This window comes from Bombus pascuorum, chromosome 5 (assembly GCF_905332965.1).
Source record: "Bombus pascuorum chromosome 5, iyBomPasc1.1, whole genome shotgun sequence".
Lineage (NCBI taxonomy): Eukaryota > Metazoa > Arthropoda > Insecta > Hymenoptera > Apidae > Bombus > Bombus pascuorum.
The window spans coordinates 15,952,018-15,976,896 of NC_083492.1; the positions used below are offsets into that span (position 1 = coordinate 15,952,018).

Here is a 24,879-nt window from a genome sequence, read left to right on the forward strand (position 1 = left end):
GCTTCTTTTCTTTCTTCATATTCTCTTTTATATCATTTTTCTCTTCTATAATAGTATTTTTGTTTTGTTCTTCTTCTCTTTAGTTCTTCGTTGTTCGTTGTTGTTCGTTATGTTTCTTTGCGTTGCTGTCTGGTTATGATGATTCTCTTGTTTCATTCTATTTCACGTGTAAACATTTCAGATGTTTAAAAGTAATCGAGTAGCGTTAATTTTCAACCGGGGTTCGACCATGCTACGTGACTTCCCGCGTATACACAAGAAAATCCCTTGGTTATAAGTGTTATACGAGCATTGTAGAGATCTAGTTTCAGCGAGGAATTTCGCGTGGTGTGCTCGAACGTGTTTTCAGCTCGCGCTTGATTATTGTAGAAGAGTTGCTTGCAACAAGTTAGAGAGCGAATGTTAAGATTACGAGCTTCAGAATAGAAATCAAGATTAATTTTTAGAAATAACATAATAATGGTACTCGTCATTGTGACAGGTTAAAATAAGAGACAAGAGATCGATAAAATTAATTATTTATATTCGTGATTCCATTTCGACGAAGATCGATATTGATTTTGTTAAAATTACTTACGTGCATTTATTATTAATTGCAAAAGCAACAAATTCTGAAATCTGTCGTTCTGACTTATTTTAATAGCGTTAAAATCGTCTCTAGGCAAAGCTATACGTTTGATGCGCTTTGAATAATTCGATGAAACTCCGCGTCGTTCAATCACCAGAAATATCGAGTGTTTACACGTCGAACTTACGGCTGAAAATCTGATTCTATTTCGTTAGAAAATGTCGAAACTTCACAGCCTGTTTGTTTACCTTAGTAATGCGATTCCGTTGTTCCGTTGTTAAATGACTTAGATAATTCTCGTTCGTGTCCGATAAATTATGCGAAAGTTTGTTCGGACACATTCCTCGAGTTTCGATTACGAATCGTTTCCTCGATAAATTCGGAAAATTTTAGTATTCCGATTGATCATTCGATTTCAGTTATTCGTGTTATCGCAGTTATGGCTGTTAAGCCAGAATGTATTACATTATACGTATGTTTAATATATAATATAATATAGAATATAGTAAATAATACAGAATATTCGCGAGTATAGTAAATTTGAAAGAAAGGAAATCATTCACGATAAGGATTTCTATTTTTGGAAGTATATTTGATGCTTTTAGCAGTCTTTTTTAAATAACGCATAATCTGAAATGTCATTGCAACACGATTACGATATAATGATAAGCTATCGGAAGAAATTGCTTTCGCACGTAGAATTTGTTTGGTATTTCTGTGATTCGTAAGTGTGTCACCTACGTTTATTGTGCATGCCTAAACGTTTGTTGTATATATAGTAATGACCTCCTCGTGCATGAGAACGAGAAAAAAGCATCGTGTATCGTTGCTGTTTCACCATAATGAATTGTCAAATGAATTTAATGAATCAGATGTTGCATCATAAATGTTTCAATTAGATTGGTATACGACACAAGGAAATTTCCATGTTTTTATATCGATATTCCTCGAATAAGTATATTGCGTTTATCGATATATTTTAATGTGAGTTAATCATGGGATCGCCCCAATGAGACTACTTTCTTTATTCGTACTAATATATCATTAATATATAATACAAATGATGACAAAGCCTGGTGAGGCTTTGAAACTCACAAAAACGTCACAGTTCGATCAATTCTTTATTTGGAAATATTTGAAAGGAACAGCCAACATTCCAAGAATTCACTTTTCAAAGCGAGAAACTTACACAGTTACGGCTATTGTGTGTAGAAAAAGGTTATTCAAGAAAAAAGGGCAAGCGGAGAAAGTGTGGTTCACAAAAGGCAAACTTACAATGTTAGAATTAACCTGAAGACGAGAACCATTGTGCTGCGTATTCAGCCAGGGATATGAAACACTAAATTACTTCGTTTACATTCCCTGTAAATTCTTCAAGAAGAAGAAGAATTTTTCCATTGTTTGTCTTTATCCAATGACAATAACTTTTCCATTACTTTATAACGCTCTTGTTATCAAACTTTTTTCTTTCACATATCAATCGAATATTGTTTTTACGTCGTTCAGTACATTTACCACGCACTCTATATATTCTAGACTGAAACGATTCCAAGTAAAATATTTTCCCTGTATGGGAGTCGAAGAAACAAACGAGGTCGTACAAGTACAACTAACACCAGAAAAATGTCGTAATTAATCATAATTTTTTTCCTGAGATATATTCAGAGGAACATTTTTTTTAGTACACGGCTTTTTCCCATGCATTAATGATTTAGTTTCGCGGGAACTTTATTTAAATACTCGCATGCTTGTTGATAAATGTGCACACGTGGAAGTGGTTAAATCGGGTAATCAGGGTCAGAGTGCCATCGGAACTGTATCGTTGTCGTTAATGACCAGGATGTACTGCATGCAAATAAAGACGATAACGTATGGTTACATTGACCTAATCAACGATGAATAAACCGACGAGGATCTCTTTTCATCCACGTACATATCACTCAGGGGAGGATAATTGGACGATAATTAAAAGCAAATAATGAGTTGTCCATCAGGGAAATTGGTTTTCGTTCGTGCAACCAGTTGTAGAAATTATTAAAATGGCCATTTCATTTGGCACGTGATGCGGCACGTTTCGTAGATATGATAAATTTTTCCCTTCCTAATATTACCTAGTTTCTTTACGTCAATCGATCGATTTCTAACCGGTTTAATGAACGGTAGTTTCCTATTTTACGTCAATTCTTTGTTATTTTAGAGTTCGCACGTGCCGTGCGTTGAATTATATATGCGAGGAACAACAAATGTTTCGTTTGCATGATTTAGGAGTTTTCGTTTCGTCCTACACGGGATAAGATTCGATTAGTATTCTGTATGCTTTTACGGTTATGGAATAGGAAAATATCGATATGTTGGGTTGACATTTTTTTTATCTGCGGTTGACTCATAGATAGAGCCGACGATTTGAGTAGTTGGCGATAGAATTATGTCACGATCAGGCAGACGATACGAGACCTTAATATTAACGTGTATATATATATGTTAGAGTAAACTAATGTTACAGCAAATAAATAATGTACACATATGGAATATTTAGGAATAATCGGAATTATTGCATAGTCATTGAATTTAAATGGGGAACTTTAGTGAGAAATGGTAACGTAAAGTCATTCGTTGCACTACTTTAACTGTAGTTTTGCTATCTGTTTTCTTTAAACGTAGTGATCTTCGTCTGTCGTAGAAATTGGGTTACGTAAGTAAGTATATGTATATACAAAGAGAACGGGAACGCGAAGTGATTAAAGGTACTTTGACACCTTATTTACCGGTACATGAGTCATCCTCGCTGCTGCCAGCAGTTCGTTTAATTGCTTATCTGGGATCGTACCTTACGTACCGACCTACGGAGCCGTGTAATTATGCGTTGCCTGACCGGAAACCGGCAGCAGTTTGTACTTAATCGAATTCCCTTGAGAAGCAAAAAATTTTCTTTGTTTATGAAACCTTCTGAGCAACGTGTTCGCCAGACACGCGTTACACTTTCGATCTGTTCGCAGTTGTGGCTCATTACGTAGCTTATTCATGATCTTTGTCGTGCCTGACACAAGAACTTATTGTAAAATTATCTTTTATAATGAAATAACCATGATCTGCAATTTCGCAATGTTTATCTATTTTTGTGTCTATCGTTTTGAAGAATCTAAACTGTCTTTGGTAAACTAATTGTCTCTGATCGTGGTCCACGTGAAACTATAATAGAATTCTGCGATCGACGCTGTTATTGCACTTTGTACGAAGAATATTTTTATTTTTTTATAGTAAAGTTTTATGTAGTACGAACGTCCTATAATTTGTCGTAAATGTTCTAATATTTCCAATACAAAAGGAGATACGATCGGCTTTAAAAGTAGTCGATTTTAACAAACGTTAATATCACGTGACTAGTCAATTTTCTCATTTAATCTTAACAAATTACAATTCATATAGATACAATCATAATTCGTTAGCATCGAGTAGCTAACTGCCCTAACTCTCGATCAAAGAAATCCAGCGAGTTATCAATAGTTAACATGTCTATGTATGTGTCCTTCGAATTTAATGAAGAAAGAATAGGCTGAAAGACTGGAATCGTTGGCCCTGATCTCCCTTTGGAGAAGTTTCGGCACTGTTAACACGTTTGAGTGCATTGTGTTCTTTATTGAGGTGTTTCAGAGTACACACACTGAGCGTACGTGAGTGGCTTTTGTGACGGGCATCAACAAAGCTCCGCTTTATCAACGCTCGTTCTTTGAACTTCCGGCACGTCTTGGTACCCACGCGACATTTTTCTCACTCGACGCAACCCCTTCTTCTTTCTCTTCGATCACTCGTATTGTCTCTTAGTCAAAAGTCTCCTCGACGGTGAATCATTCATTTTAAAATAGCGCGTTAAAAACGTGGAAGACACTTCGCTAAGTTATTGTTACCAAACGGAAATCCGTGAATTATAGAGGATTTCTGATTAGTCAGTAGCTACACTTGGTAGAGAAACCAATGGAGGAAATCGAATGTTTACATCGGATCGAAAATAAAATTAGGTCAGTCAGGTTATTTTAATCGTATGGTGCAAGTACGATACGACGTAAAAGTGTTAGGATTAATATAAAACTATTCGCGACTTGCAGATTTAGAATTTATTGAAATAAAAGTATCTGAGATCTTTTGCAGAATAAATTACCGATTAATAATTACACTGCGAGTTTTTATGCAAATTTATACTGCTGCTATAAGCGCAATTAAAGAAGTGGAATCTAGGTAGAGATTAATTCCACTTTCTGAATATTACAGTGAGTAAAATATTATAGCAAGCGAATTGTCAAGATGATTTATTATCATACATGCGATACAGTCACAAGAGTTTTCTATACCGAGTGTTAAAAAATATTCCTGAATTAGATCTGGACTTTAAATAGCGTTGAATTATCTTCTACCACAAGGAAATATTTCCTAAAACGTATGATTATTCATCATTATGGAATCACTATTGTAGGTTTTTGTCGGAAGACTTTTGCGGAATAGAGTACTGTATACGAAGTCAAAAATAAAGTAACCGCGGGCAAAAGTAAAAATGCACGGAATGCTCAGCCCACGGGATGATTCGTGACGATGGTGCAGGGTGTAACGTGTACGCAGAAACTCCGGAGGATTAGATCATCGCGTGAATTTATCTAACAGGCTTTGGAAAATTGTTGCTCGAAGCGTTGCGAAACCGTTTAGCAGAATGACTGTTATCTGCTCCGTGGCGGCCACGGCTCTCTCTCTCTCTCTCGATCCGTTCCTTTTATTGCCTCGCAGGTTTCTAATACTCGTACCCAATAATTATAGATCTTATTTATAGCGTTAGAACGTTCCTTCGTGATTCTTTCAGATCGCAGATTACGTTTATTGCCTGTCTGCCTCCAAACTAAATCGAATCCTGCCCCTTTATGTACAGATATCCTCTGTTCTCTTATTCTTCGTTATTTCATATGGTTTTTCGAGCGTTAAATTTTACATTCACTCATGACGATTCTAAGGAACGAGATAAGAATTATATCCTCATTTTGATGATTATTGCCTAGGATTAACACAGGTTTGTAATATATAAAATGTTTCTAGTTTCTGTTCCATATCTTCGTAAACGTTTACGATTTATTGAATAAAAATATAATGAAGGAATGTAATACAATACAGGTTTATAATAAATCAAGAACTCTAAGATCCTTAATAGATGCGTCTTGGTATGTTACCAACGAAACGATACATCGCGACCTTAAGTTAAAGAAGAAATATGCAAATTCAGTAATAGATATAACATAAGAATTAACAACCAAAACCCACTAGTTACTCAATTACTTGACACGACGGATCAGATCCGCAGACTAAAAAGACATTACCCCCTAGATTTAAACATTAGATTCAGCTAGAATCAAACATACGATAATCATTTATTGTAATTCACGTTATAATACCACTCCAGAATAATTTACGTATAATTCTCAATGAGAATTGATTGTAAACTACTTCCAAATAAAAAAGAAAGAAAAAAAAATGTTCTTCAATAGATAATTTCTTCGTTATTTCTTATATCTTCGTAAAATTGTACAATTTACTGGCTAGAGGTAATATAGATTGAAAATACATCAATCTTTTTGTTCTTTCTTTTACGTTGTTCATAAATTTTCTTCTAAAAATCCATAATTAAATATCGTTCCATTAACCGGTATTCTAATAATCGAAATTTTATTGTACGTAGAAGTCTGAACAAATTCATGTCTGACATCTAGACGTTCGCGTATGTTCAAATTTGCACGAGCATTCGCAATCAGTTAATAACGATGAAGCAATTCGTACGAGAAATCCTTGCTTCAAATAGAGTGACGTGCCATTTCACAGAATCTAATTTGACAGATCGATGGCAAAACCGTCACTGCTGTGCACGGTGACCCTGTCTGATTCACAGTTGGAATATTCCAACGGGTTTCTCGAATCGTGACTTTAACATCGATGTTTGCGCAGGTTGAAAGGTGGAGGCGGAGGTTAGCATCGCGATAGTCGGGGTGGATTTCCATGTATCGATCGCAACACAAACCATTCCTCTTCTCGTGGTAATCCGATGTTAAGCTTTTTATAGGCCGACGCTGAAATAATGGAGGAGGTAGTGGTAGTTTGTACACACGTCGCTTTTGGTACCGTCTTAGCACTGATGGTTCACTTTGCCACGTACATGGCTCCAACAACGTCTTTTGCGATGGAAGCTTCTGAGAAATCAAAGGGGAGGAGTTGAACGAACGAAGAAGGCGGTCGAATTATTTGGGACGTTAACGAGGAGGATGTTTCTGGCTTAATAGGGTTCGTTCGATTGACACGTTCATCTCACAGAGGTTGCTTGTGCGAGTAACTATTTTGTAGATATAAAAACACGTGCAACTTTTCTTTTTTTCTTTCTTCGATATCTCTCATTGTTCTCTGTACAATATCTGCTTTCGAGATGATACACGAGAAAGAAAAGTCTGCATTTGTTCATCAGGGAAGCCAAGGTTCGATAACTTCAAACCACATGAAAGCAAAAATCAGGCGCAATCTCCTACGGTTGTTTAGCGGCGGTTACACCAAAATTGCAGAAATCTTCGGAGTCGACGCAGACAGATTTCTATTCGACAGAATTTTCTGACGAACAATGGACAGTTGACGTGCTCGAAGGAGGCGTCTCCAAGGACGAAGAGAGGGAGGGGGGCTGTATAAGGACCTTAAGTCACGCTCGGGTTCTCCCTGTAGGCTTCTAATTGCCGGTTCGTTCCGGAACGTAAGCCACATTTTTTCAACAGAGTTATACTTGTATCTAGACTCCGCTCTTACAGAACTCGTCAGAATCGAGAAACGCAGCAAGTTTTCTTCGGGACCGTAGCCAGTTTCAGGTTATCTTTTTTCTCATCATCCTTGCCGATACCTTGCCGTTTGCCTTTTATTATCTAACTGGATTCTCGTGCCTTGGAAAACATTTTTGTCCAAATTTTTTGACCGGCACTAGCAGAACAATCGACTCTCTAATTCATAGAAGATCTAAATGCTAGAACCTGAAATTTAGATCGTTCAATTGAGAGAAAATTAATTTATTTTCTTCGAAATATAGGAAATGTAAGAATATAGAAATAGAAGAGTAAGAAATACAAAAGAAAAGAACTACTGAACTGTTGACTAAGCTATACTTAAATCTTCTTCTTGAAACCCTCTACCCTTTTGATCGTCCATCGAATCGTCAACAATAAAAGCTTCCGCGTACGATTAGCAATCAATAGATAGTAGTGCAGCACTACTTCCATTCTTCATGTAGAAACGCTTTCCTTTTGTAGTTCCATCGATCCAATGGCTGTACATTGTATGCATATGTCGGTCTCTATCAGTGCAGTTAGTAAATGTTGCATATTAGAGGCATAAATGGCAATGACACGGTTTGTTTCTTTCTGTGGTGATTCTATACGCGACTTCAAGAGTGAAGAGAGACATAGAAGACACGCAGAAGATATAAAGAGAAAGGGAAGAGAGATCTTATACGGGTTCTCCGTATATTCCTCACGAGGGGATATTACGATTTTCTTGTTGGTTTGCAGGTAAGTTATCCGACGGAGGGACCGGATAACTTTGGTGACGTTTTTAGCGTTGCAAATAAAACAGCAAACGTGTGTGCAGCGTGTTCAAACGAGAATCCTATTTTTAGTGGTCCCTGTTCCTTTGAAGGCCCCTTAACTTATTCCCTTGCAGCAGTTTCCGAGGATGTAATTGGCTGTGAATTCCAAGATCTTAGTTCCTTTGCTAAGAAATTAGTCTGTTGTTAAGTCTGTCGAGTCTCTTGTCCTCCCTGTCTAGGTGTCTACGTGATTCGAAGAGAAAATTACGTATATTGTAATAAATGTCATGGCTAGCATAGTTATCAGTATCAGATATATAATATCAGTTATCGATAAATAGCATACAATTAAATACCACGTCTATTTTGGGGGAATTTTACATTTCCCGAGATTAGAATATTTTAAAATTTGAAGAAACATCTGATCGTTGTATAAGTACTTCTTGCCTTTCTTATCGATACGACGTGTAAAATGTACTTTGGTACCAGGCTTTGGAAAGTGCTCGTGTTTTAAATTTTGTTCTGTTGGCAAGCTTTTGATTATACATTGAGTTATTGGTTTTTTTTATAAAACGAATAACATCGATAAATTCCATAAGATATATTTCTACAATATACGTTTGTTTATCGAGTCGTTATGATTCAAATGGAAACAAACCTAAGATATATAAGAGGAATAAGAAATAAGGAATAAGTATAATGCGACAGTTTATCAGTGGTACATTTATTATTCAGGATAAAGCTTAGACATGTCTTTCGTAGTTAATTCTTCGAACGTTCGAAATTCTTGCGGTCCCATAAGACTTGGGACATTTCCAAGTTCGTAAAATCTCTGAATTCTAGGAATGCGATGGAAAACTTAGGGCATGGAGGATCGTAAAGCTGGAATGCTTCGAAGTCCTAGTGTTCTCGATGATCAAGTGGTGCTATCGAGTATAGAGTTCTGGAAATTCTGACTCTCGAAGACACGCGTGACTTCTTCAAAAATCACGATTACAGATAAAAATATGGGGAGAGAAGTACGCCAATAGCAATAGTATTTCCAGTACGATATTCCAAATCGTTTCATACAAATATAAGTTTTACGGTGCAGCACGAGGATATTACCATGATTTTTACATTTTAAGTACTCTTACTGGATCGTGAACGTTCATGCAATTCCTTCGCGTTACTTTGCAAATTTTCTATATTCTTCCATCGTTTTGTTGTATTTAAATTTCTCGAAATGTATAAACACTCTTGATCTAAATATAATCTTCAGTAGCAACAAGCAATCACAAACAACTCATACGCAAAAGCAAACTCTGTAACAAGTTCATGAAATATTAAAGTTCTCCTTCGTCGTAAATAAATTTCCTGACTTATGAAAATTACTTAACTCGCAGGCAGACACGCGCCATAATTAAAGCTTAAATACCAATTAAAAATCTAAAATCGGCTGTTATTCCCCTGCAGTTTACGGTACTGAATCACAAAGAAAACACTTGGATAAAGATCTCACCCTGACTTCCTATCGTTCCGTGTTTATCGTACCGCGATGATATTACGAATTACGATGGTGTCCGGAAGTGACTCGCGCAGACTGAACATGGCATGTTTATTTCTCGATTCGTGTTTGCATGAGGCTGCTGCTTGTAGTCGTGTTTCTGTTGGTCTCCTTTTGTTCGTTCGGGTCTCCACGCGTTGGGGGAGAGGAAACGAGGGTTCCGGCTGGTTTTCCAGCTTGCACGATTGTTAAAAACCAGACTCAGCGGAGCCGCTCGTTTATAATCTCCTGTAATTGCCATCCACGGCTTGCGTTTTGGAATACCAGGCTGAAAATAGGTGAAGGATCGTGCGATGAAATAAATTTGCGTCTGGGCTGGTTATTTAATGGTACAAATACCAGAGTTTCTTTTCTTCGCTATTTCTCTTAAGTATATTTTTGGTATTGGAAAGAAATCGCGTGATGAAACCAATGTGTGCTTAAGCACAATATTTATTTCTAGAGATACAAGAGTATCGTTTTTCTGATATTTCGCGTAAGTATGCTTTTGTCCTAGACGACTAAATATCGTGATTCAAGTTGTACTATTATTACTATTATTTATTTTATTTCAAGTCGCATCGATTACTATGACCATTAGCGACTATTTTTATATTCGGTGGCTTATTAGATTTTATTCGATACTTTAGCTTCTTTACAAAAGTTGATAATCTTTTGTTGGAACGGAGTCGATCTGAGGATATCCTCAAGTCTATTGTCGACATAATGTAATTCACGTCGTAGCTAAATTGGTTTCGTAAATTCTTGTTAAAAATGAGAAACAGTTAGAATTCTTGTAACTTGAAACAATGAGGTTGTAAGAGAGAAAGAAAGAGAGAGGAGAGACGGTAGATCGCGAGGATAAAGCGTTTCATCCGGTTAATCACGATCCAAGTTGTAAAATGGACGAGCGAGGTCAATTCGAAGCTGGAAGTCAATTATTTCAATAAATCTGCCGAGTGCACGACGTTCATTGATTAGCTTGTCCCCGTTAGAAAGATGGTTGTGCATGACAGGGGGTAGCTGGTGAAATTAATGGCGTAAATCATCCCCTGGTGGCGTGCTTTTGCCCGTGTAGCTCGTTGTATACGTCGCCGTCACCGCCTACCTATACCCTCAACGGATGTCTGCCTTTTTCTTGTCGTAACTTTCGCCATTTGCTTCTACTTTGCAGCCCACGTGGCGTTTATGGGGCGAGGAAAGGGGCGATGGCGTCATATACACGGTGTACCTGAAGAAGGTTCGATATCACAGGCCTACCAGGAGTCTCTCTGCATCGGTGAGTATTCATTTATATCGAATCTCTTCCAAACCTTCGAATATCTGAATTTCTTAGTTTCCAAATTTCCAAACCTCTGCATTTCTGATTATGAAATTCTTTAATTTTACAATTTCCGTACCTTTGCGTACCTTCTCAGTCTCTGAATTTTCCATTTATGAATCTTCCAATTTCCGAAACCCTCGGTTCTTGCATTTCAATTTTCATACGTTTAAGTTTTGTCGTTAAAAATCTTGCCAGTATTCATTTATATCGAATCTCTTCCAAACCTTCGAATATCTGAATTTCTTAGTTTCCAAATTTCCAAACCTCTGCATTTCTGATTATGAAATTCTTTAATTTTACAATTTCCGTACCTTTAGTACCTTCTCAGTCTCTGAATTTTCCATTTATGAATCTTCCAATTTCCGAAACCCTCGATTCTTGCATTTCAATTTTCATACGTTTAAATCTTTTTGTTAAAAATCTTGCCAGTATATAAATATTCGAAATCTGACAGATTTGCAAATTTGAAAAATGTCCAACCTCCGTAATTTTTAGATTTACCGACTTAACGATTTTGAAATATCCTTTCCACAGGATTCAGACGACGAGATTTCGCATTTAGAATGGGAGACGGTGAGAGTGCGTTTCCTGAAAGCCGGAACGGTGCAGCGGCTGGTAGAGAGTCTGGCGAACGACGACGGGGAACTCGAGTCGACATACATCAATGTCTTCTTGGCGACATATCGTGCATTCACCACGCCGCGAGAAGTGCTGGAGCTATTGTTGGCAAGGTACGACGCTCTCGACGAAGGATCCGGTGCCCTGACAGGTGAACAGCATCGAAAGACCCTAGTTCAGGCTCTTCATGTTTGGCTGGATGCCTATCCTGGTGACTGGAAGTCGCCGCCGAATCATCCATTGCTCAGTAGACTCCTGGACTTCACGCATCGACGACTTCCTGGCTCGGAACTCGAGCTCAAGGCAAGGCATCGCTTGCACAGGTTTCAGCGTGAAGATCAATTAGGTAAGGAAACTTTTATAACGCTATATCCTACGTGATTAATTGATTAATCGTATACTATACGTAGTGGACTCTGTAGAACAACGGAAATCAAACATATAAATATTTATTTCTAGAGTTAAAAATACTGTAAGTAAGTTATTGTTTTATAAATATTCATTGTTTAATTCTTTGGTCTTGAATGACAATTTAGTCGTGATAATTTAATACAGCAAGAAATAAATAAAATAAATAAATTAAATAAATTAAAAAATAAATAAACAGTTAAAAATATTGTAAGTAAGTTATTGTTTTATAAATATTCATTGTTTAATTCTTTGGTCTTGAATGACAATTTAGTCGTGATAATTTAATACAGCAAGAAATAAATAAAATAAATAAATTAAATAAATTAAAAAATAAATAAGCAGTTAAAAATATTGTAAGTAAGTTATTGTTTTATAAATATTCATTGTTTAATTCTTTGGTCTTGAATGACAATTTAGTCGTGATAATTTAATACAGCAAGAAATTCCAGTCTTTACGTATTATATTAACACACGTCAATCGATACATATTATCACACATCTCATTTCGTTCGTCGATTCTGTAACACTACACGTCAACCGGAAGTTTATCATACCACATATGACGTATTTAGTGTTACTTTAGATAAATACAGGAACTTACTACGTACAACTCATCCATTTGATTCATCGATTCAAAGAATACATATTTTCTATTTACGCAGGAAAATATTATCGTCCTAAATCATCTCTTTTCTTTCAGATTCTTGTATGGTGTACGATAATGGTCGACTACCACGTGGTTCCCCAGATCCGATCGTGGATCACTGGACGAACTATAGTTTCCCCGAAGTTCCACACCGGCATTTCGCTGAACAGTTAACCCGAATGGACGCCGAAGTGTTCAAAAAGCTCGTAGCCCATCAGTGCCTAGGTGCTGTCTGGTCCAGAAGAGATCGTTCGAGAAGTCACGACGCGGCCACGGTGTTGGCGACCGTGAATCAATTCAACGCTGTGTCGCTTCGAGTCATATCCACGATACTGATGGACCCAACGACGAAGCCTCAGGAACGAGCGAGGATCCTCGAGACGTGGATTGACATTGCTCAAGAACTACGCGTGTTGAAGAATTTTAGTAGCCTGAAGGCTATCGTGTCCGGTTTACAGAGTAACCCTGTGTATAGGTTGGAGAAATGTTGGCAGTCTATGCCCAGAGAGAAGCACGAGCTGTTTAGAGAACTGGAGAGAATCTTTTCAGAAGAGAATAACGCGTGGACGCAGCGAGAGCTTTTAATCAAGGAAGGTACGGCAAAGTTTGCTGACACTGCAGGCAGAAGTGATAGGCATTTGCAAAAGTTATTTCAGAAGCAGAATACTCACGCAGGAGTAAGTATAATTTTTAATTTACACATGTGCGTAGGTATTTTGGACACTTGGTGCAGTTTGATCAAAATTCGATTCAATTCCTCTATTATTCCGTCATCGAACAACGCGTGAAGTCACTTAATTCAGGCGTCTCTTACTGTTTTGTTCGTATTAATTAATATCGAGTATTGTTCTTATCTATATCCACTTTTTTTTTTTTTTTTTTTTATAACGTTTATTGTCCAAGAAGATGAGTATTACATGTGTATGTTATTCACAATAAACAATGAATTTCGGTTGTAGGGTGGATTAGGCAAAAGTACCGATACGCGTCGGTACGACGTAGCCATGGTCTAATATGTGTCGTGGGTTTTAAGTTTTTGCGTTTATTTTTTTATCTATATCCACTGATTGTACTTATATGATCGTCTGAGATAAACTCAGATGCCACGATTAGATTAAAGAACTTCATTTGAACTATTTTATATATTTACAATAATTTGAAAGTGTACCAAATACTTATGTATCCCTTGATTAATTGATTGCAATGTTGGATATAACCGCTAACGAACTTTCTCTGTTTAGAATATCAGCTATGGCACGATACCGTACCTAGGAACTTTCCTAACGGATCTCACTATGATAGACACTGCGATACCAGATACAATAGCGGAAGGATTAATCAACTTTGATAAAAGACGGAAAGAGTTCGAGGTCCTCGCTAGGATAAGATTGCTCCAAGGCGCAGCGAACGCGTACAATTTCAGTACGGATCCGTTGTTCGATCGTTGGTTTCATTCCGTGGTGGTGCTTGATGATCGGGAAGCATACAAACTGAGCTGTCAGATCGAGCCGCCGCCCCCTGGAAACACTCTGAATAATCGTGGCAAGAAGAAGCAGGTCAGCATGCTCTCCCTGATCTCGTTAATACGAACCCGTTCCCGATCACCTGTTCCTCGCGAGAAGCCTGAGCCCAGACTTATCTTGCAGAGTCATCAGGGTCATCGCAAAAACGACTCGATAGCCTCTACGTCGAGTTCGAGTAGCTCCCAGTTTTATTGCGACCTAGATTCTCTGCCGAGCTCGCCGCACAACTCTCTCGATCGGCGCACCTCGCCGTCCCAGATGTCTAGTTCTTCCTCCAGCTCGTCTTTGCCATCATTGGACGTGTCTCTAAGCTCTGGCGGAGGAAGCGGAGCGACGAATCAGCACAACCGACTAGCACCGCCGACTGCCATCACCGCCAATGGAAACAGTACCAATGTCATTGGCCTGTCCAGTCCAAGTCATTCGCACAAGAGCTCACCAGATTTTTACATAATTAAAGTCACCATGGAGAGCGATAACGTTGAGACTGAGGGCGTGGTGCTCTACAAGTCTATCATGCTCTCGAACAACGAAAGGACCCCGCAAGTGATACGAAACGCGATGCTTAAGCTAGGAATAGAGGGTAGCTCCGACCAGTATACGCTAGCCCAGGTTCTTCCTGATCGTGAGATGGTTCTGCCAAACTCGGCGAACGTTTATTACGCCGTAAATACCGCGCACAATCTGAACTTCATTCTACGACCTAGAAGAGAGCCTAACGATAGCGTCACAGAAAGTCCTAAGAGCAAGACGAGTCACAAGCGGTAGTGTTGAATGTCGAGAGAATAGGCTACTTCGTAATTAATATTTTGCTATATTGCGTCAGATGGAATATTCAGAGCGATAATCATGTCAATTGAAATATTTAGAGGAGATTTATTTATTCTTTGTGCGCCCTTTCATAGGAGGGCATTATGAAGAACGTTCTGGTTGAGAATCCGAAAGAATCTCATTAGGTTTGCGATGGTGCGTTCACATCATCTTTTCTTTCACATTTTACCCATGACAGTACCAATGTTCGATATGTCGCGAAATTTTTTTAAAGTGATAATCGTGAACGACGCGTTGACAGTGACATATTACATTTGGACATCATACGACGTTCAATGTCTTTAGTATCAATTTTTGTTTCTTTCATTGTCTCTCGCTCATCGCATAATTGTGTTAACACGACATTACCCGCCTACACGGTACTCGAATATAACATTAGCGTCATTTGTGCGGATCGCGGACTAATGTAGTTTTAGATTATATTTAGTGTAAGTCATTTAGGTCTCTTATCGACGCACACGCGAAACGAACAAAGACAAACGATGTAATAGGTAGCTTGCGAGGTGCGCGAATGTAGCACTTGTGTGTAGTCATGTGTAATTTATACAAGAAATCCTTGTGGATTCTAAGAGATTACGGCGATGAAGATTGTAACGGGCAAGTAATGAGTATCCGCGAGAAAAACATTGTGATTTTGTACATAACTTTAGTGTCGTAGTGTGGCTTCGAGCGTAGTCGATCGGCCGCGAGAATCAAGTGGACCCAATGAAACAATTGTCAATTACTTTTTTCCGCATTGCAATTGAGAGAAAAAAAAAGGAGAGAAAAAAAAGAAAGAGGTCTAAAATTGTTCAAATAGCCATTCGTCCATTCCGTGATTCATTTTTCTTGTCCCGCATCTATGACAGCGATGCGAGGAACAGAGAGATTCGATTCTGTGATATTGGAATTTCTCATTTCGGCTTTGAATTTAATCGCAAAATGAAAAGAAAGAAAAACCGAAATTGAGTATATGCATACATTTGATGCGAATGAATATCAAATACTCGTTCCGATATCGAAGCTAAAAAACACATTAGAACGTGTGTGAACGTACGTTGATATATTTTTACAAAGACCTGCATGCATTTCGTATTAGGGCAAGTGAGAAGCATAGAAAAGAAAAAACAAAAAAAAAAAAAAAAACAACCGCAGATCCAAGCACGTCGGATTCGTGAAATACTACGCCGATGTGTCTGGATCCTTGATGTATCGTTTAGCTTAGGCAATTTTGTACTTACTTCTTATCGACCTTAATTTTCCAAGAAACGTCTCTAACTAGCTGTATCTGTTCGTGTACGCGTCAATTCTTTACTGAAATTCGCAGAAGTTATGTGTAATACGAGTCGATAAAAGCGAGAATAGATGGACCTACAATTTTACTAAGCTTTTTCATCCTAGGTATAGTATTCTTTATCCAATTCTCTTCCTTATTATTTATTTTTAACCATTCTAATTTCTTATTTTATTATCCTAAAGAAACGAGAGTAGATGGATCTACAGTTTTATTCATCCCTTTTACCCTAGGTATAACAATATTTATCCTAATTCTATTTCATATTATCTATCTTTGATCCTTACCTTCAACGAACCATTTCATTCAAATTTCTTCTTTTATTATCCTATAGAAGTTCCTAGAAAATCCATATCTGTTCCTCGTGTCATCGATGCTTATCCAAACTGCGTTTATCCAGTTGAGAACTAACTTTTACGACCGCTTATTTCGAACATAAAGAGAGGATGGTCAGATCGTTACCGTACGAGACCGTGGAAAACCACGTCGTGTGGCCTCGTTGATGACTTCCGGTATGCCAGCACATCCGGCACGCGAACCTGTTGATCACCTACCGCGAGGGTGCAAGTACCCCGATACTGCGGTAAAACGTGCAGGTAGGTGTTCCCCGGTCGCATTTAACAAAGGAAACAAACGGCAGGGGGTGGAATCGATGCTAATGGTTTCGACAAACGGCATACGATCATTTAACGAAACAGGAAGGGTGATCTATATCCCTCGTTTCTGTCCTCTCCGGTACGATCGATGCGATAAGGGCGAGCTTCCTCGAGCTGTTAGACACGCGTACCCAATATCGCGCTTCGAGTCTGCCAAAGTGGTTCAGGGTCACTGGTTTACGTCAGAAATGCCGAACCAGAGGAATTCGAACGTGCATGCCGATAAAGTCCTTAATTGATCCTTAGTATCTGTTTCTTGCCACGTGTGCTGTGTTGTGGTTAATATGATTATGAGCGAACCACTTGGAACATCATGGGGAAAGGAATGGGGGTTCACATGTAGCTTCTGTAAATCAAAAATTTGTGGTTGAAAGGTTTGTACTTAGAGATTTTGTGACATTGAGAGCTTTCTTCGTCGGAGATTCTTTTCCTTCAGCTGATAATTGTTGGAAATAATAGAAATGTTAGTTTAATTAATAACTGGATATTTTGGAAACAATCGAATCATTGATAGGTATAATTAAAAAAATTTGTTTGGGATTAATGTACCATATAGTAATATTATGTTGTCTTTCAAAGTTGTAGGTACGACACTGTTTCAGCAATTTTGAATTTATGGAAGTTACAGTATTATTATGAATCACGCGTGACTTTATGCATTTGATATGCAAGAAAGTGCATTTTTTTGAAATATCAAGAATGGTATTTCGATCACGAAAGTATTGTTTATTCGTGTGCTTGCTTGTTTTCCGTATCGCGTCATAGCTTTAATTTAGAGAGTTAATGCTGGCATCGCGTGTCTAGCCGTGATCGACAGCTGCTACTGCGTCGCTGAATTAACAGTGACTGCGTACAAATGGGCATTCCGGTTGGGAATCCATTAAACAAAGATATATTTCTATTCATAGGAACAAAGATATATTTCTGCTCGTAGATACAAAGATGCATTTCTGCTTCGTTTTCTCCTTTGTTTTCCTTTCAAGCCTTTGAAATCACGAATAGACATTTTGGTTCCTATTTATGTGGAAAAAATATAAATTAATTCTTGCTGTCCTATGATGATATCCGTATGACACTGTTTTAAAAAAGGCTAATTAATTTTGTTTTTATTATTTCAAGCCTATGCTAAAATTAAACATATAAACATTATTATAGTTAGTCAATTATATGTACATATGTGCTATGGTAGCTCTAAAAAGTTCCTAGCCAAAAGTCATACTTCTATTTCGATTTAATTCATGTATTAACAAAATTCTCCTTATAAGAAGTTTTACAACATAGCATGTACCATAATTTTATTTACTTTAACGAATACATATTACGTTAACGTAATAGTCGTCTTCTTCCGGGAATATTTTAAGACTATACCACAGCCAGAAACTTTCCAACAGCCATTACATCACGTGTATAAAATTCCTAAAGTGCACGTGCACCCATACTCTCCCTAGACGACCCCTTGAAGAGAACCAAACTGCCGTCGTATAATATCCAGTATATACGTATTTGCACGAAGCCAAGGAGAAAATTTTGCAACGGAAAGTGCTCTTGTAATATGTGAAATGCTCCCGGTACGAATCCACTTTACACATCCATGTCGCTTGAAATGTTCGTGACACCCTGTCGGCTGCGCTGGTGGCGAACGGCGGAGCTTGCGCCCTGGCGAATCTTCACGTTCCCTTGGTAGCCCCTAGACGGCAGTGGTGTGTCGGGTTAACGTTGTACCCCTGGCCCCTCCGAGGCCACCCCCAGCCACCGATTGAACCGGTGAACCGGAGTCGAAGCAACCCCCAGCTAAGCCCTCGAGAGGCAGTCGTGAGCTTGGTGCCGAGCTGGGGCGATGCTCGTCGCTCGTGTGTGCTTCGCGATTGCACCGAGTGCTCGCCATTCCGTGTCGTTACGCGCGTCGTTCGTCCCGTATCGACATCGTCGCGGTCGATCGTCATCGTCGCCGCCCTCGACCTCATCTTCGTATCCATCCTCCTCGTCGTCGTTGTCACGGTTCACGTCGTTGTTCCCGAGGCTGCTGCCGCAACGAGGCCCGACGGTGCAACGACCGTGCGACCATCGGACAGCCGCACGTGAGCACGGCCCTGGATTCAACGCGAGATGAGAAGAAACGTGAGTCTCGAGAATCGACCCCGTGAGCACGTTCCCTCGGAACCCACAAATTCAAGGACAGGAAGCTGCTTCTCGCGAAGCGCGCTCCGCCGTGGCGCGAGATGGCAGAGGTCCCCGCGAGATTCCCATTCGAACGTCTTCGTCTCTTCTATGAAGAGGATGTATCTAGGTTTATGTCAGGATAGTGGTTGAAGTTCGATTTCCCTCGGTGGATCGTAAAGATTCTTGTCGAAACTACAAGGACTCTGTCATACGTTCCGTTTAAGGTTCTTTGGTCTGTAACAATATACTGGTTCTCGAGCCTGAGTCCTCTAAGTGTTTCATGCATAAATTGGTCTCGTATAAGTACACGTATAATCCTGTTATACGTGTTTGATCCGGAGGATGAGTATTTTGAAGTAAGTTACGTTTTGGAAATTTCTTTGTTGATATAGTTTGAGTTTACCTGAATTAGAGATTCTCGAAGGATCCTGTATAATTACGTATATGTAACTTCCCGTTATGTTGGACTTGAAGGATGCGCGTTCCGGTAATGTTAGTTGGTAGGTTCTGAAGATTTTTCTGTTAGTCGGTATTGAATATCCAGTTTGCTAGATTCGATAGTTACTAGATACATAGTTTTGTAGGAGTTTGTAGAAATGTTTCTTTAGTCCTTGAAAATCTTCAAGTAATTTTTCCATCAGTTGTTCTATTCTTCGTACCAGCTTTCAAACTTTTCATTCATTGGAACGTTCCAACTATATTTTTGTACACCTGTATCCCTTATATACACGTCTTTTCTTTAAGAGTGCTAATTTTAAGCACCCTGATCAATCGACGAGCCGTAACCATTATCGTCGAAGTTCAATCGCAAGCTTAAAAATTCCATTTTGCAAGCAACGTCTGCCTGAAAGCACACGCTATGCAAAAACTTGCATCACGCTGCAGGCTGAGATCGATAAGCTGACTGCCGCTTTGAAAATATTTAATATATAATACAGTCACGGTGTTTTTGTTCACGTTTCACATATAAATCTACAAATGTTCGTCAACAACTATGGTTACAACCAACCCGTGTAATTCTAGAAGGGAAAAAATGGGGTGGAAGAAAGCCGCGTTTATCGGCGCGATTCCTTTGCTAGTGAAAAAGAAAGATTCCACTTGTAACGATCACGTGCGTTCCATCGAGCACAGATTCCACTTGGCTGCACGCTTGATTCCGTAAAATCGGCACGAGACCAGTTTCAACCCTTAAAAAACCACTCTGATGGTTCTTGCGACACGTAACATTGCTATCTGCAGCGAAATCTTCGCATCTTGCTATCCTTATCTTGCGTGTTTCTTTGAGGCCGCAGTTTATCTTCGTTTAGGCTGCTTCCGTCTGGCCACGAAGAACTCTAAAGTCAAGTGGTAGATATTCCCTCGTTCTCAGCCATTTCTCGTTTTCACCAGATTTTCCACATTTTACGTGTTCGTCACGTACTATCTCCATAACTTCCACTTGTTTCCCGCTTACACTTTTATATCTCTCTTCTCGTCACTCGCCTTTGTGTTCTTTATATTCTGTTCCTTTCTACGGACACGCTTCAAGTCCGGTTTTGGCCCCGTTTTTGGTTTTATCTTCGGGGATGTTTCGCTTTTGACCGTGGTTGATGACATGTCCGGCGGTTATATGGCTTGCTTCGTATAATTTGTAATATGCAAGAGGAATTTTAAAACGACATGTCCTGTATCTGGAAATCTTTATTTCTATTAGATTGCTGGAAAAGTTTTCGATAACCGATAGTAAGTTCTGCTTCGTATTTGACTGTAATAAAACAAATATCGTTTTAATATATACATATATATATATGAGATATATAAACATAAAATAATTTCATTTAAATCGTCAGAAGTGTTTCTATCGGTGCCTATGGATCCGAAGAAAACAACAGGGTTATTATTATTATTTCACCTAAAGTTCTCTTATATTCTGTAACTTATAAACAAGAATATATCTTGGAAACTGCCTCCGTCAGCCTTTGTTTCCATCAATTTTCCATCCGTATCACTGTCCCGGTTTTATCACTGTCTCCTATCGTTCTTCTCTACCCCTGCCCTGCTGACGCGTTTCCAACGCGTACAGCAAACATTCCTTTGCTTTTATTATTAGCCATCAACGCCTCCACCTCCACTAGCAACCGCTTTGCACGCCCCCGTTTCTCTGGTCTCCTACCCACGGACTCGCATCCCGTATCGCATTCCTCTCGATGTGGTATAGCGCGATCGATCTATCGCGTTCGAACGACCTCGCGTTACACTCGTGCAGGACGACTCGTCGAATTTCAATTTTGACCCTTCAGGTGCAACGCACGTTTCGATGTTCTCTTTCCATATGGTGGTGCACACTGCTTAGAGAGAAGGACATAGTTATAAAAGAGTATATCACGGATTTCTTTGGTGTCTTGCATGGGTGTAGATATTTTACAAAAGCTGACATTATATATATATATATTTGTTATATTTAAGTACACTTTTTATAATCAAAATTTAAATATATACAAAAAGTTTTCTGAAAGATAACAAAATTTTGAAAAGATGAGGTAAAGAATAGATAATGCAATAGAAAGTTGACTTTTTTTCAAATTTTAGAATCTCTGGGGCACATTAGCAGAGATAGAATATGGCATAAAATATTCCGGCTCATTACGCTAAGTGACTTAATGATTCTGAATGGAATTCGACGGCTGTGGAGTACTGATAGAGAAAGATAAGTATCACACAACATTTCCTACGATGTACCAGCTTCTATCGCTATCAAAAAAAGTACAATCCATACAGAATCACCAAACAGGCTACCGTTCATTGCAAAATGAACTTAGGCTGAATTTTCCAAAGCGTGGATTTTGAAGAAGACTTCGAACACACGCCGCTGTGTTAATTAAGGCCAGTTGTCGAGTTTCTCCTCGTTTGACAGATCTGTCAATGAAGGTTTTTCGTTTGGCCGTTGTATATTTGCTCGCGATTATCCGCCTGTCCCTGGGACATATCGGCTATGCTGTCGATTCGATGGTAGTTGCAGCTGCGAGATATTACTCGAACGTCTGCGTCTGATGGGAAATGGGCGAGTTAATCGAACTTTTTGTTCGATGGCTAGCAATAGGGCTGGGGTAGGTTTTTGTATATAGATTCGGTGGAAAACTGTTTCTTCTTTTTCTTCCTGGTAATCCGTTGAAGTGGATCGTAGGATGGAATGTTGAAAGAATAACGAAAAAGCTTAGGCGAGAGAAGTACTGGTTTATGGAAAATTCCAGACAGTTACCCTTTCCTTTCTTCGAGCTTCGAAACAGACATTTCTTACGTAACGAGAATTTTTTTTTAAGTATTCTGATCTTTCACTCGTTCTTTCTTAGAATCTCGTCCAAAAGTCGATCTTTTATATTTTACTTTATCCAAGCGAAGAGAGATGCTTTTTATACGAGAAATGATTTTCAACACCTGCCATTGTGTTGCTCATCTATTTTTGACTGGTAGTTCACTGCATAAGATTCGACGATAAAGCTGAATGTAAAGGACTAGGAAAATTCAACCAATTTGGAATCGAATTAGAAATAATGTATCAACTCGTTTCGAATGTTCTAGTTACTCTTTCTTAATTAGAATCTGATTCTAAAAGACAACAAGTAATTTGGTATTTTCACACAAAGCCGAATTTTTTACAAACTGTATTAACGGCGAGGACGACAATGGCAAACAGGAAATTTAGCACGAGAAAGCAGGGCCGCGAAGAAAGCTTGCATAACGAAGCAACTTCTAATTGCTGGAAACTCGATTGATAAGTTCGTCGAGCAGCAGCAACTCTGGCGAAACATCGACTGTCACGGTGAATTAATTTTCTGCCAACTTGAGCCATCAAGTTACAACAACCTCTACAACGATCTTATCATCGTTCTATTAACAATCGTCTGTGACTTTTTGATCAACTTTTCGGCGAACTAATTTTATCTTAATCGTATATATAACACTTTTAGCTATATTATTATATACATATATTAAAGGCCGATAATTTTAACGTTAATAAATAGTTCGTTTCTAGAATCAATCTCTTTGTAAATTCAAGATGTGTCATTCTTCTAAGAAACCAACGATATAAGAATCTAACTGATACCCGTAATTCCGATGATTCTTTAATATCCTAACGCTATTTAAAGCAATAAACTCGTAGTTTAAGTACACAGCGGGTGTTCCCAAGCAGTTTCTTCATTTATCAAACGGGGATCAATTTCGAATTATTCATTCGTGGACGGGGGTACATGTAAATAGGACGATTCACGGCTGATTTCCATTGCAAATCAGGCTCTCAGCCGGAAAACAGGATTTTCGGAGTTCGTTTTGGACCCTCGATGAGAATTCCCAATACCGTCGATGCTCGTCCCGCGATTTTCTTCTTTCTCTTTCCCCTTCCTCTTCGTCGTTCGCCTTGATCCTTTCGCGGCCGACCGATAAAAATTACTCGAAATTACTTTGGACGTTGATCGCGTCGCGATTACGTATTCATGACAGCCACCGCACCACCAGTTATCTTTCCAGACGTTTTACGACATCGCGTAACCTCTCAAGCTCGATATATCTATATATACAACGTCGTGTTCATAAATTCTTCACGCCGGCGATGTACTAATAACAATTTCGAAGATAATGAGAAAGGTAAAACTATTTACGTGGAAGATTAGTCTACGCTTTTGTGGTTCTTTGATGATACGTACGAAGACCGCAGGCGAAGAATGTAAGTCACATTTTTCGCCTTTTACAGAACGATTTTATGACTCGACTATGTTGCCGATCAGTTCTATATCAAAATTGCCTTTCTATTTGATTTTGGAATTAAATACCTATATGTTCTCGGAGTATTCGTATATTGGAATTTTTCGATGAAAGAACAAACATTTTGAATCGTTTAATTCATTAGGAAAGAACAGTAAAACGTTACATCCATCGTTCATTAAACAGATCTTACGCAAAGCAATGTTTTTCGATGCTTTTTTAAAGAAATTACGAACAAATTTATTATAAAACCTAATATAATATTGACGATAGATTACGGTGATAGATTGTGATAGTGATTTATGAACGATATCTAAATTTTCATTTGGTCTTTCTGAATGATAGAAGTCCGAATGATATACCGTGGGAATGATAAAATGGCTTGCGACGATGCTGACGCTGAGGAATTTATGGTTGACTAACTTTTTAGTACGATAAATGAAAGTTAAACTATATAGGGTGTATCATGTTTCGTTCAACTCTTCTGTATTCTGTGCATCATTTTCGATGTAATTCTATTTTTCTATTGTTATGGGATTTCTTAAGTTTGAGGAAACATTGAAAAATTAAAAAATATTTATCGGCGTTCCTCTTAACTCATAAATCAATATGGTGATAAGTTTCATGCAATAAAAATGATAAATCTCTTAAGAAAAAAAGGAATATATGTTCAAATGTATCTAGTGAAACATAGAAAATATCCCAACACAGCTAATTTATATATTCTCGACTCGAAGCAATAGTATTTTCATGCTTTTCCTGTTCGTAGAATCGAGTTATATTGGAGTTCATTCTTCGTTACCAAGTCAGTCTTTTTCAAATCGATCGTAATACGTCGTCATAACTGCTCGACGAACAAAGTCGATTCTCTCATTCTTCCATTACGATCACGTTCGAGGATCGTTTCGTTTGAAACTTTTCTCTTCTCGGCGAATCAAGGCTATTCAATTTGATAAAAATTCTTACCGAAAACCCTGGAACGTTGTAGCGACGTTGCACAATGCGAGGGAAAGCTTTGC

At 38.5% G+C, this 24,879-nt stretch overlaps 2 protein-coding genes across 12 annotated transcripts in view; both read left to right on the forward strand.

The window, feature by feature from the left end:
* LOC132906930 (ral guanine nucleotide dissociation stimulator) overlaps window positions 1-16,392 on the forward strand; it is a 41,631-nt gene extending 25,239 nt beyond the window's left edge. For all 5 annotated transcript variants that reach the window (XM_060959592.1, XM_060959591.1, XM_060959594.1 and 2 more), the window contains 5 exons: window positions 10,853-10,957; window positions 11,537-11,966; window positions 12,732-13,354; window positions 13,919-14,233; window positions 14,324-16,392. In XM_060959592.1, coding sequence (XP_060815575.1) covers window positions 10,853-10,957; window positions 11,537-11,966; window positions 12,732-13,354; window positions 13,919-14,233; window positions 14,324-14,968 — 2,118 coding nt within the window. In that variant the 3' untranslated portion in view covers window positions 14,969-16,392. The remainder of the gene's footprint in view (window positions 1-10,852; window positions 10,958-11,536; window positions 11,967-12,731; window positions 13,355-13,918; window positions 14,234-14,323) is intronic.
* A 2,277-nt stretch (window positions 16,393-18,669) lies between these two features.
* Window positions 18,670-24,879, forward strand: part of LOC132906923 (whirlin) — a 111,351-nt gene continuing 105,141 nt past the window's right edge. For 2 of the 7 annotated variants that reach the window (XM_060959564.1, XM_060959569.1), the window contains exon 1: window positions 18,670-19,078. The gene's annotated coding sequence lies outside the window, so the exon portion shown is untranslated. The remainder of the gene's footprint in view (window positions 19,079-24,879) is intronic. The other 5 variants (XM_060959566.1, XM_060959568.1, XM_060959570.1 and 2 more) reach the window with 3 other exon arrangements.